At 39.2% G+C, this 13,147-nt stretch overlaps 1 protein-coding gene across 1 annotated transcript in view; it reads left to right on the top strand.

Annotated features, from left to right (window-relative positions):
- The first annotated feature begins 3,534 nt into the window (after positions 1–3,534).
- Positions 3,535–13,147, top strand: part of LOC126475373 (brain protein I3) — a 40,763-nt gene continuing 31,150 nt past the window's right edge. The window contains exons 1-2 of the mRNA XM_050103191.1: positions 3,535–3,771; positions 3,845–4,023. Coding sequence (XP_049959148.1) covers positions 3,720–3,771; positions 3,845–4,023 — 231 coding nt within the window. The 5' untranslated portion in view covers positions 3,535–3,719. The remainder of the gene's footprint in view (positions 3,772–3,844; positions 4,024–13,147) is intronic.

Here is a 13,147-nt window from a genome sequence, read left to right as displayed (position 1 = left end):
CGCCAATTACCTTGACCCACTCATTCTGGCTGCACTAATGCTGATGATTTGCTGCCACCATACCATGGGGTTCTGCATACTCTCCCACAGATGACTTTTATGAAAGGTGAAGGAAGATAACACATTGCATAAAAAGGTGGCCTCATCTGTGAATAGGATGGATGACACAAATCCCAGAACTGTATTTGCCTGGTGAAGAAACGAGTGACAGAACAGCTCCTGATGTGGAAAGTGTGTCGCTAGTAGGCCCTGCACACACTGTAAGTGGTAAGGGTAGTAACAATTGTCATGGAGAATGTTCCAGACGGTCGTTACCCTGTACTAGCAGCCCAACTGCTTGGTACTGACACGGCACTCGCCTTCCACAGTGTTAATCACATTTTCCTCCAAGTCTGGTGTCCGAACATTTTGGGTATGTCCATCATGATTTCCTGCTTCCAGAAACGATCCTGTCCCAGACAAACGGCGAAACGCTGTTGCAAACATTGAAAGCTGTGGTTGTTGTTGGTGGGGATAGGTCTGCTGATAGAACCTTGCTGCCTGCCACTCATTGCTGTTTGCCTTTCCATAGGTAAACACCATGCCGGCAAGCTCTCGATTCGAATATGGAACCATTGTGTACAACACTGTCTCATATTCACTACAAGGTGAGTCAGCAAGAGAAGTGAATTGGACACAACATAACCAATTACTATGGCGGGACAGGGCACTAGGGCATGATGTATGAGGAACAGTACCGTCCTCTAGGAGGAAACCATGCATACTGTAACTGTGACATTATGGTACAGCATGTATTAGACTGCATCTCTTAACAAAGTATGACTGAATAAGAGGTCTCTACCATGGAGATTATGCATTTCTGAACATAAGCTCATTAGACCTTTTTGTATCCTCTCATCAATCAGTCACTAGAGTTTGCACACAGTGGGGAAAAAAAACACTCTATAGAGTGTGGGCATTAGATCTACTCTGTTACTGTGAAAGCTAAATAATTTTTCACTGTCAGATACCTGACCTCTTTCGTGGAAGAACACTCAATGAAACAAATATTCAAGTCGTTATGAAACATTTGCAATTTGCTACAAAAACAAAGCACAATAATAAAGATTAATAAAACGCAAAAGACCAAATCTGCTACTATAAAATGAGTCAGTGCGGCGAAAATAAGTTAACTTCCGATGTTAGCAGGTGACGATGCCGTCAAGACTTTCTTCCTGAGAAACCTTGGCGTGGGGTGGCGTGACATGACCTGCCAGCAGTGTGAATGCCAACATGTGAAATGCATTGTGGAATGTTTTGATGTCACGTGATGAGATTAGATTAGATTCAGTTTTCGTTCCATAGACCCAAAATATGAGATGATTCTCGCGGCTGTGGAACATGCCAGAAAGTATAACATAAAACATTTGTATATAATACTTACTACCCTGATCATTTGTCAGGAGATTGTCAAACTACGTGAATACAATACAGTAAACCTGAACAGCTAATATTTACAGAATTAATATGCTGTCAGACTGAAACATTATTACGCACTATTAATAAATGTTTCATACACAAAATACCTGATCTTGACTGTTGTGACAAAGTGCTGTCAAAACTGAAATCTAAAAGACATTTTTACTTAAGCTGGCCTAACGGTCTCTGTTAAGATATTCACCTATATAGTAGAAGAAGATGACTATCAAAAAGTTTTCCAAACTCTGTTTAAACTGTGCTTTATCTGAAATCAATTTTTTAATGGTTGCTGGAAATTTATTGAATATGTGTGTTCCTGAATATCGGACCCCTTTTTGGATCAAGGTAAATGATTTTAGGTCTTTATTAGATTGTTTTTATTCCTAGTACTGATACTATGTATTGAGCTATTGGTTGGGAATAGAGATATATTACTTGCAACAAATTTCATTAAGGAATAAATATACTGAGAAGCAGTGGTTAAAATACAAAGCATCTTGAACAGGTTTCTACATGATGTTCCTGAATTTACACCACAAATGATTCTTGTTACCCACTTTTGCACATTAGAAACTTTTGCTCAGTTTGATGAGTTATCCCAGAATATGATCCCGTATGACATAATAGAATGAAAGTAAAGGAAATATGCATTTTTTTTATATCTCCTACATCTGACATTATGTAGAAAGGTTTTAAACAACTAAGCTCCTGTCTGATATGTTTGACAATGGAGTAAACTGGTCTCATCATATAACCTTCACAAAAGACTCAATTTATCGATTTTTGCCTTACATATTGTCTGTGAGAGTGGGAATGTAACTCGATGATATCACGATACTGTGGATACGTCCACTCTGTAATAAAACATATAATCATATTTTGGGGAAACCAGTCACTAAGAAAGAAAAATTTTTGGTCCAAAACTTTTAGTAAGAATATGAGTGTAGATGTACTTGCAGGAATCTTTCCCAGAAACCAAAAATGCTTACTACTGTTTCCCAGTATAAATAAGGTGTTCAGAAATTAGTGTTACAAACTTCTATGATTCGTAGAGGGGAATGAGCACGTAATATTTTGAATAGGGACCCATGTCCGGAAACGTACGGTTCCGTTCTCGAAGTTTCAGTTCAGATGTTTAACTCACGTACTCCTGCTGCTTGAGGAACTGAATTAAGCGTGACTATCATGTAACCATTCGAAAGGAAACATAGCGAAACATCCGTTTATCACGTAAGTACATTTCTTTGTATTATCACCTAGATATTAAGTGTTTACGTTATTAAAAAAAAACAGCGTACTTTACTTACGGAACGGCACTGATGCCTTATAACAGAGGCTCGATGTGGTGACCACCAATGCTGGTACAGCCACTGTACCTACGAAGCATGTTCTAGTTCACACTCTCCATCCCACCTGGCGTCCTTTCAGTTTCTAGTTCAGGGGTCAGGTCTCGTTCCTGCAGATCTTAGTCTGTTTTATCAGGAGTCTCGTAAATTAAACTTTGCGTACATGATATGACCGTCTGATGTAGTAAACTTCATCCTATCTACCCTATAACATACCAAAACAAGCAACTTTGGGACTTTTCTCTTTCCCTCAGCAGACGTGGACGCGTTACGCACCTGACTTGAAGCCGTCGTAGAATGGAAACGGTGCACTTCCGGACATGGTATTCTATTTAAAATATTATGTACTCTTCTCTATATAAGTCTTAGAAACTTGTAATGGGATTTTCGCTTATGTGTTTCATAAGTAAAAATACTGAGTTGTACAACAGAAAAAAATGAATCTAACGAAGGAAGAAGCACGATTTTCCCACTGATTATAAAAAAATCTGACGATTGTGCAAAAGTGTGTGCATTTATACTGGCACAAATTTTTACAATGCTCTGCCTCCAGAAATTAAAAGTAATTTTGATAATATGTCCACGTTTGTAGAGCCTCTGAGGCAATATCTACTGTCAAGGTTGTTTTACAGTTAGAAAGAATTTCTTAGTCACAACGAAAATCCTCCTACAATTGTAAAAATTGTGTGTGATGTAATAGTTGCGACGAGGTAGATGTCAAACGCATGCTACATATAGCAAATGCATCTCTGACACCCGTTCATGTGACAGTTGTATAAGTGTGTTTGATTTCGTAGTTGACGTATTCAATTTTTTGTTTAGGAGAAAAAAAGAAAGATATCGACTGTGGAAATTGTCAGCAGAAAACAAATAGCCTTTGCAGCTTTTGTAAAAATTTGCCCGTGATTGCAAACAATGTCAGTGCCGAGAGAATATGATAAGCCACCCCCGTACTCACCTACTCCTGGTATGTTAACGTGTTGACGTAATGTGATTTGATTTTATGTTTCGTCTGTCTTTTTGACCCAGCGGTATTTCAGGTTACATGCCAGAAAATGCTGCTACAATTCAGCCGCCGCCGCCACCACCTCCGGGATATCAACCGTATATTAATCAAGCTGCCCCCATTCAGGGTAACTATGTACCAACCTACGGAGCAACTACCATCACAGTGCAGCCACAGGAAATAATAATTGTAGGAGCGTGCCCTGCATGCAGGGTAAGTAGTATTTTTAATAGAACTTATGAACGTAGCCCATTTTTCAGATGATTATTATTTTTGAATGACTGAACGTAACGTAACCAGAAGTAAATAATTACTAAAAATGAAATAAGAAAATCATTACTGACCGATGCTTTGTTCACCGTAGTACGTCAGCCACCCAAATACATAGAAAAACATGTAGTTTGTTACTGCTCATATGTTCCAAATCAACAGGTATGTCATTGGAGTAATGTCGGTATCACACTGAAAACCTGTCTAGAGAAATTAGATATGCTACTGCTTTTAGATATTTCCAAAGACGACAAAGTACCAATTGATGTCAGAGTACTGCGACACAGGGTGCCTCTGAAGTAAATAGAGTATATATTTATGGGGCAAAGTGATTGTTGATGTGGTGTGGTTGTCTACAGTTAGGACTTACTGCTTTGGATTACCTGTAACTGACCTTTGGGTCTAGTGAACAATGTAAGCCATTGGGATACTCTCTGAAGTTTGATCATGTACATTACAAAGATACAGCTGGGGATGTTTTTATTTGTTTATTTCAGTTGTGATTAGATCACGGTTTTTACTAATTCTCTATAGGTGTAGCAGAGGTGGGAATCCATTTAGGGAAACAAGTTTTTGGTTTGTTGAGGTGACAAATTGACCTTTAATGTAGTCTGAGGTGGAATGGGAGCAATTGAGTTGTGAGTTTGCATAGTCAATAAACGTGTCATGACAGTTTCTTCTTCTTCTTCTTCTTCTACTTCTTAATACACACTGGACAATCTGCAGTTATTGAACAACCCACTTTTTCTACTGTGGTCTCATATTTTCCTCTATTTTGATATATTAGAAAAGATTAAGAACATCATTACTAGTCTAAACCCCCTGTTCTCATGGGGGCTTGTTGAAGTGTCAGCTTTTATTTTCCTAATGTTTGTGTTTTTGAAGTCTTCCTTTTGTTGCGTGTCTGCCATGATACTATCAGAGTTATATAGATGTGGTACTGAATTGTTAACTAATCCCCAACGAAACAAAAGTGCTGTTATTTGAGTGTCTGTATTGGTCAGACACCACTGCTGTGGTTTATGTTTTAGTTCAATCACGCCTACTACGTGGTTCTTTCTGCACGAAGTCACTTGGAACTACTGTACTGAAACAACTTGTGTAACTGTTTTTTCTCCAGCTTGCCTATGTTAAGTCTCCACCAGAGTTGAACTAATGTTTCTTCTCTGTAACATGTGATGTAATAATGCACAGAAAGTTCTGGTTGAAAATTACAAATTATTTAGGAAGAAAGGAGATAACTCACTGATAAGCAGAAGCACTGCATCATTGATAGGCACACAAACGAAAGGTACGGAGATGGACTGGCTTTTGGAATGCACTTCCTTTTTCTAGCTGTAGGAAAAATGCATGTCGCAGTGAACTACCTTAGGTTTGGACCAGGAAGGTTGTGGGAGCGAAGGATGTGCTGTAAGGATAGCTCCCATCTGTGCAGTTCAGAAAAACTGGTGGTGGTGGGGAAGATCCAGATGGCACAGCTTGTGAAGCAACCATTGAAATCTTGCATGTTGTGCACTGCTGCATGTTGTGCCACTAGGTGGTCCACATTGTTTTTGGCAGTGGGCATTCATTCTAATTGGCAGCTGGTTGGTTGTCATACCAGTGTTTTTGTGTCTGTTCTTTCAGACATGTCCAAAAGATTATACACATTATTTGATTGTGTGGTGGTAAAACTATTGTTCAGAGAGATCCGTACAAATTGTAACCTGTTCCCATTGGTTCATACCAGTGCCCAAATGTGACTAATGTCATTGGAAAGCTTAAATTAAAAAAAAAAAATACCAAGTGTAATTGCTGTGTGTATTACAGACAACAATATAGGAGTTCATAAAATAATAATCTTACTACCAATAAACTCCATCCGAAGATAGTGCTATGTGTACTGTGTCGATATAGTTTTATAAGCTGCACTGTGAAATGAACACCATGGGGAAAATGAGTTACCAGAGGCTTAGTACCTATTAAGTGAATCCAGCTTTTTAGTTAGGGCTGTTCATTGTTGCCTGTCTTGTTACTATATGCTCTTTATATGTATGAGTAACAACTGCAGAATGTAGAAATGACATTTTGCAAGAAACAGACATATGTAAAGCTGGCTAGTTGCTGTATTTCTTTAAGTAAAATAAAAAAAAATTGTTCAACGTAACTAATGTTGTTCCAAGGATGTAAATATATGTCGAGACAAATATTTTCTTACTATGTTACATGTCTAACATGAGGGACTCAGTAAGCTTGCTTTTATATTTGGTGCTGCTTAAGCAAACTGTATTTTTCTTGCTCAATTTGAGAACAGAATCTGTTTCAGTCCTCAAATTTGAATTGAAAATAACTATTTTGTGATGACAGCGTTTCTCACTTGAAAACTAATGTTGAACAATGGAAAATCCAGGATGGAATGTAACAATGCCAGAGAAGGCAAGTTGCTACTCACCATATAGCGGAGATGCTGAGTTGCGATAGGCACAACAAAAAGATTCACACAATTGTAGCTTTTGGCCATGGATCTAAAGGCATGCACACACGCCCCGCCCCCCCCCCCCCCCCACATACAAACAAACAAATGTAACTTGCACACATGTCTGCAGTCTCAGAGAACTGAAACAATACTGCGAGCAGCAGCCCCAGTGCATGGTGGGAGTGGCGGACAATGAAGTGTTGCAGTTTAGACGGAGGGCAGGAGAGAAGGTGCGGAGGGGAGGGGGGTAGGGGGTAAGTAAGGAAAGGAGAGAAATAAAAAGAAATTAAAAGACTGGGTCTGGCAGTGAAATGACGGCTGTGTAGTGCTGGAATGGGAACAGGGAGGTGGTCTGGATGGATAAGGACAGTGACTAGCAGTGAGTAGCAACTTTCCTTGTCAGGTATTGAAAACTAATGTTGGTGATATATACACCACCTCTATCATGGACACAAGTCGTTCCATTTAATTTCACGAGAATTGCGTTGTTTCATAACATTTTTTTGATAAGGTGCTATCATTGATCAGTTGCATTGGTGCTGCCATTTTCTTTTGTGTGATGGAGTGAGATATAAGTTTTCGTTTTCTGGGCACTGTGCAAGCACAACACATTATGTATTTTTGGAGGTACTACTGTGCCATATTGCAAACTTGAATAAATAATCGAGTTCTTAATGTAAAGACTGCATTCCAAATTCTTTATTTGTATCAGTGAAATGAGTCTATCATTTATTTAAGAAAGTAGCCATTTTCTTGGAGCAAATAAAATGTAATCTGAATCTGGTAACACTGTTTCAGAATAAAAGTATATGTTATAATCTGAAAGATAGGGAAGGGGCAGGTGTGGTGTCACCGCCAGACACCACACTTGCTAGGTGGTAGCCTTTAAATCAGCTGCGGTCCATTAGTATACGCCGGACCCGCGTGTCGCCACTGTCAGTGATAGCAGACCGAGCGCCACCACACGGCAGGTCTAGAGAGACGTCCTGGCACTCGCCCCAGTTGTACAGCCGACGTTGCTAGTCATGGTTCACTGACAATCACGCTCTCATTTGCCGAGACGATAGTTAGCATAGCCTTCAGCTAAGTCATTTGCTACGACCTAGCAAGGCGCCATCACCAAGTATATTGAAATGGAGATTATATCTGTACAAGAGCGATGTTATACAATTATGGATTAAAGTTACGTATTCCAGAAGCTACGTACTTTTCTTTATAGCATGCATTACGTATCCTGTTTCAGACCTCATGCCAGCCTGCGTGAGTTTAAGCGCGTGCCTTTCGGCTTCCTCTCATTCTGTCTAGGCTGTCTTGTCTAGACACAACAGCAGGTATAGATAGGTAAAGACAGATCTTCTTCTTTTCATGTTTCCTTGTGCCTTTGCCTCACATCAGTGGTAGGGTCAGCATGGTTGGTTTCAGGGGCAGCTGGGTGCCCTTCCTATCACTACCCCAGTCCCCCTCCCCCACTTTCGCCAGGACTGAATGTGTGTACCCAAACTGTCTGTTGCAGTGTTACTGATGTGAAAGTGGGTGTTCTCCTAGAGTGGGATGTGGGAGACTGCCAAAATAACCACATCCAAGCTGGCCAATATGCCGTTCCTTGTTGGCAATCTGCAGGTGGATTTGATGCAGGAAACAGCACTTCAACATGTACAGCAATTCTGGCAAGTTCGACAGGCAAAGGCAGATAAATAGAGGTCCTGTTTGTCTCAGGGGGATACATCCTCACTGACAGATTACCCTTCCCCCATAATGTAGTGGAATAAACATTACGTTAACACGCACGCACGCACGACGCGCGCTCTCTCTCTCTCTCTCTCTCTCTCTGTGTGTGTGTGTGTGTGTGTGTGTGTGTGTGTGTGTGTGTGTGTGTGTGTGTGTGTGTGTGAGAGAGAGAGAGAGAGAGAGAGAGAGAGAGAGAGAGAGAGAGAGGAATGGCATCAAAAATTACGATAGACTGAGGAAGATAACTGTTTTTCGATGCCTTATGCTCCATCTCACATGTTCCCTTATTGTTCCTGTGTGATATGCACATCATTTAATGTAATAGTATTAACCCACATACAACTACAGAGCTCTGCCAGTGTGTTCTTAACCTTGGGCCTCGGGCCTCAAATTGGTTTTTGCAATTTCAGAACTACTGATAAGGGAAAATAGCAAGCATATTTCTGTCTAGTAATACCTTTCCATTCAGTATAACCATGAAGTAGAACAGTCACGGAAACAAAACAACCAGAATGGATATGCGGCTAGGCAAACTGTTAGTTTATCACGAGGATATGTTGAAAATCCCACAAATTTTCAGTTTTATAGTTCTAATTGAGCATCTGAAATCCTCTGATTAGTGAAGAAAATAGCATGTTCCTTGGTTGATATAAGCAATGTTTTAGGTGACGAAAATTTGGAGGAGAGTCTGAAAACTAGTCCAGACAGTGTTGGAGCAGCTCTCCACTATCACATTAATCTGTCTTATTGAGAGGGGTGCAACCTCTGTTACATATGAGTTCTATTGCGTCAGAGATCATGAATAATTTTCTTGTTGCTCTGATCTTACCCAGTGTAATACCACTTGGTTTTCTCAAGTGAAAATTGTTGGGTGAAATAAAATTTTCCTAGGGTGAAGGTTTTCCGAAGGAAGGAAAGGTGATTAAGTATTTTGTAGCTTGTAGTGATATCTGTCGAGACCAAACAACAAGCTAGAGGTGGGAAAGAAATTAGTCTGTGCTCTTCTGAAAAGGGACCTCAACCCCAGTTCATTGTGAACTGCTGCACCACCTCATTTTGTGGAGTGTTTCTGACAAAATGTGAGGTGACACTCATTAAAATATGTGAAACAATAACGGTTGTGTAGGTGAAGAATTGTACTGAATGCAATTGGAATTAATTTGAAGAATGGAATAAAAGTAGAATAAATGTTGTTGTACTTCAAATCATTTTTTAGTAAATTTTTATTTTAGTAGACCAAACCAGAGGGATGTGTTGATGGTCCATCCCTAGTTTTGCAGTGGAATGATGTTAGTACTTTGTAATTATAAAAGTAATAATCTATTAACATCTGTATTAAAAAAAAAATCGAAATGTTTGACTAAACAGGGTAGGAAAATGGTTTAGCCATTGGATTTATATTCAGGATGAATGGGGTTGAAAATCTTCTGGACTTCCAATTTAATTTTTTGGCCATTACCATAAACTCTGAAGATCCTACATCTCTTTCAAAATTATGTAAATATTCTTAAAGATACTTTCATATTTCTGACACCATAGTTTCAGACAGAACAGTAATGAATTGATGTGAATAAAATTTAATAGAACAAGCAGCTTAGGGTCTATGCAAAATGTGTCTTTTTGCCAGATGGCATCACAGCACTGAGGTGATTTAGAAGTATAAGAGATTTAGTACTGATGTACAGCACTTAATGGAGAGTTCCAGATAGGAGTTGGTGAGGTGATGCCTTTGTTAACCGTCTGGAACCTGTGTAAATTCTAGTTGCAGTGGAGCCCACATGCCAAGAAATTGGCTGCATCAAAAAATATTTGTTTTTCTCCACTTATAATGCAATATTTTGTTAATATTTGGTTGTAGGGAAGTATATCAATTTTTGAAGAGCAGTATAATGTAGACAAACATTATATAATGAATACAAAAATAATACATTACCGTAAGATTTGAGCTGCAAGAAAAAACACATTCAACATTGGGTTTAGCAGCAGTACCTCGTAAAGAAATAAATGAGGTAATGCATATATCTCGATCAACCAAAATAAATTTGAAAAGAATATCATTAAAATACATGAAAACTAGAATTGAGACTCTTAAAATTAATAATTTGGTAACCAGAGAAAAGTTTCTCATTGAGCTCGAATGTGAATTTTTTTGGAAGTTACAGTACAGCTGTCTTAGTTTGTTGTTTTCTTTTAAAAAAACACAAAACTGAAAGACAGTATTATCCATCCTGGATTTCCAGTTGTTTGAAAACTGAAAGACATCATGATGTAGAAAATATCCCAGTGTTCATTCTCTTCCCAGTCTTCAGTTTCATCACCACCTAGCCCCTTTCCGCAAATCACTGTGCTATGTGTTTTACAAACTTTGCATGAGAATTTCTCACTGGCAAGGGTTGTTCTGTTATTTTTATGGGACCCACATAAGTAAGAAATTCCCCTGAGAACAGCTGAGATGATATTAGGTGGGATGATTGAGGAATTTTTTGTACTTAGAAAGGGAAAAGAGTGTATCCTTCAGAAGCCTCCAGTTCATTGATCAAATTTCTGAAGTCCGGCTCCTCCAACATATGAGCAAGTTCACTGAGATAAAGTCTTCTTCTGTAGTTATTTTATCTAGCAACATTGGCACTATAAATTTTGTATGACTTAATTCCAGCTGTATCAAGTTGCCCGAAAGAAACTGCCATATGCCACTTGTTTTCTTAGTGTGGAACACACATGATCTATCAAGTGTGCACCACCTTTTGCGTATCTTAATGAAGTACTGTTAGAGATGTCGCCAAGTCAAGGTCAATTTCAGCGGTATCGTGTCAAGTTGATAAGAGAATTACATCTTTTTTCCCCTTTTAGTTACTTAACTCACCATACTTTAAACCAAATAATTATGACCCTGCTTATGGGAAGGATCGTTCATAAATTCTGGAGAAATCTCTTTTTCATTTCTTATAAGTGTTCCTATGAATTTGATTCTGCTTTCAAACAAATCTTTTGCTAGAAGAATGCTTGAGTAATAATTGTTCATTGCCAGGTCACATTTAGACATTTTTACTGGTTCAATCAATCATGTGACAGTGTCAAGGAGCTTATTCAGATGAACAAAATACTGGCCCTCAGACTGTTTTCCACAATATATTTCAGTGGTGTGAGTATAAAATGTCTTAATGTCCACAATTGAATAAATGTTGATGCAGTATTCTGCAGGCTTTCGAGGCATAAATTAGGGAAAACCACACCTGCCACAAAAGGCAACTAGCATCTCATTTATCGTCGTAAGTTCACCCAAACTGGAACTGTTTTGGCAGTTTTCAACGAACTGAGAGTGGAAGGCATGAACAGGAGCTAATTTCTCAATTTGTTGCCTTGCAGCTCTGGTTGTTACATCATCAAAATGAAGGCATCCTAATAGTAGCAAATATCTACTGAAACTGATTTGCTTTGAGCATTATCAGTCCCATCCTATTGATTTTCCACAGTTTCTCCACTTTAGCATGGTGTGACTCTCTACAGGCAATCATAAATGGAGTCCCAATAGGTGTCATGATTTCTTCACAGTTTGTCAACGTGAAGTCACTGTCACATCCATCAACTGTCTGTTCCTCCCACTGCAGGCATTTGTTTTGTCAATTTATTACTGTGGAAATATTTGTGTATTTCACAAGTTCTTTGACCTTTTAGAGATATATAATTTATAGAAATGCAGCCATAGGGGTTTTGGCATCTGTGGCAATTCCATTTGGTTCAGGTAAAATCTTAATGATATTTGTTGCTCTTATCTACGCTCACCCCCCTCCCCCCATGAACCATGGACCTTGGTGGGGAGGCTTGCGTGCCTCAGCAATACAGATGGCCGTACCGTAGGTGCAACCACAATGGATGGGTATCTGTTGAGAGGCCAGACAAACATGTGGTTCCTGAAGAGGGGCAGCAGCCTTTTCAGTAGTTGCAGGGGCAACAGTCTGGATGATTGACTGATCTGGCCTTGTAACACAAACCAAAACGGCCTTGCTGTGCTGGTACTGCGAACAGTTGAAAGCAAGGGGAAACTACAGCCATAATTTTTCCCGAGGGCATGGAGCTTTACTGTATGGTTTAATGATGATGGCGTCCTCTTGGGTAAAATATTCCAGAGATAAAATAGTCCCCCATTCGGATCTCCAGGCGGGGACTACTCAAGAGGACGTTGTTATCGGGAGAAAGAAAACTGGCGTTCTATGGATCGGAGCGTGGAATGTCAGATCCCTTAATCGGGCAGGTAGGTTAGAAAATTTAAAAAGGGAAATGGATAGGTTAAAGTTAGATATAGTGGGAATTTGTGAAGTTCGGTGGCAGGAGGAACAAGACTTTTGGCCAGGTGAATACAGGGTTATAAATACAAAATGAAATTGGGGTAATGCAGGAGTTGGTTTAATAATGAATAAAAAAATAGGAGTGCGGGTAAGCTACTAAAAACAGCATAGTGAACGCATTATTGTGGCCAAGATAGACACGAAGCCCCCGCCTACTACAGTAGTACAAGTTTATATGCCAACTAGCTCTGCCGATGACAAAGAAATTAAAGAAATGTGTGATATAAAAGAAATTATTCAGATAGTGAAGGCAGACGAAAATTTAATAGTCATGGGTGACTGGAATTAGAGAGTAGGAAAAGGGAGAGAAGGAAACGTAGTAGGTGACTATGGATTGGGGGTAAGAAATGAAAGAGGAAGCCGCCTGGTAGAATTTTGCACAGAGCATAACTTAATCATAGCTAACACTTGGTTCAAGAATCCTAAAAGAAGGTTGTATACATGGAAGAAGCCTGGAGACACTGACAGGTTTCATATAGATTACATAATGGTAAGACAGAGATTTAGGAACCAGGTTTTAAATTGTAAGACATTTCCA

The sequence above is a fragment of the Schistocerca serialis genome, chromosome 4 (assembly GCF_023864345.2).
Source record: "Schistocerca serialis cubense isolate TAMUIC-IGC-003099 chromosome 4, iqSchSeri2.2, whole genome shotgun sequence".
Taxonomy (NCBI): domain Eukaryota; kingdom Metazoa; phylum Arthropoda; class Insecta; order Orthoptera; family Acrididae; genus Schistocerca; species Schistocerca serialis.
The sequence above is the reverse complement of the archived record's forward strand: the minus strand, read 5'-3'. Positions and strand labels throughout refer to the sequence as shown.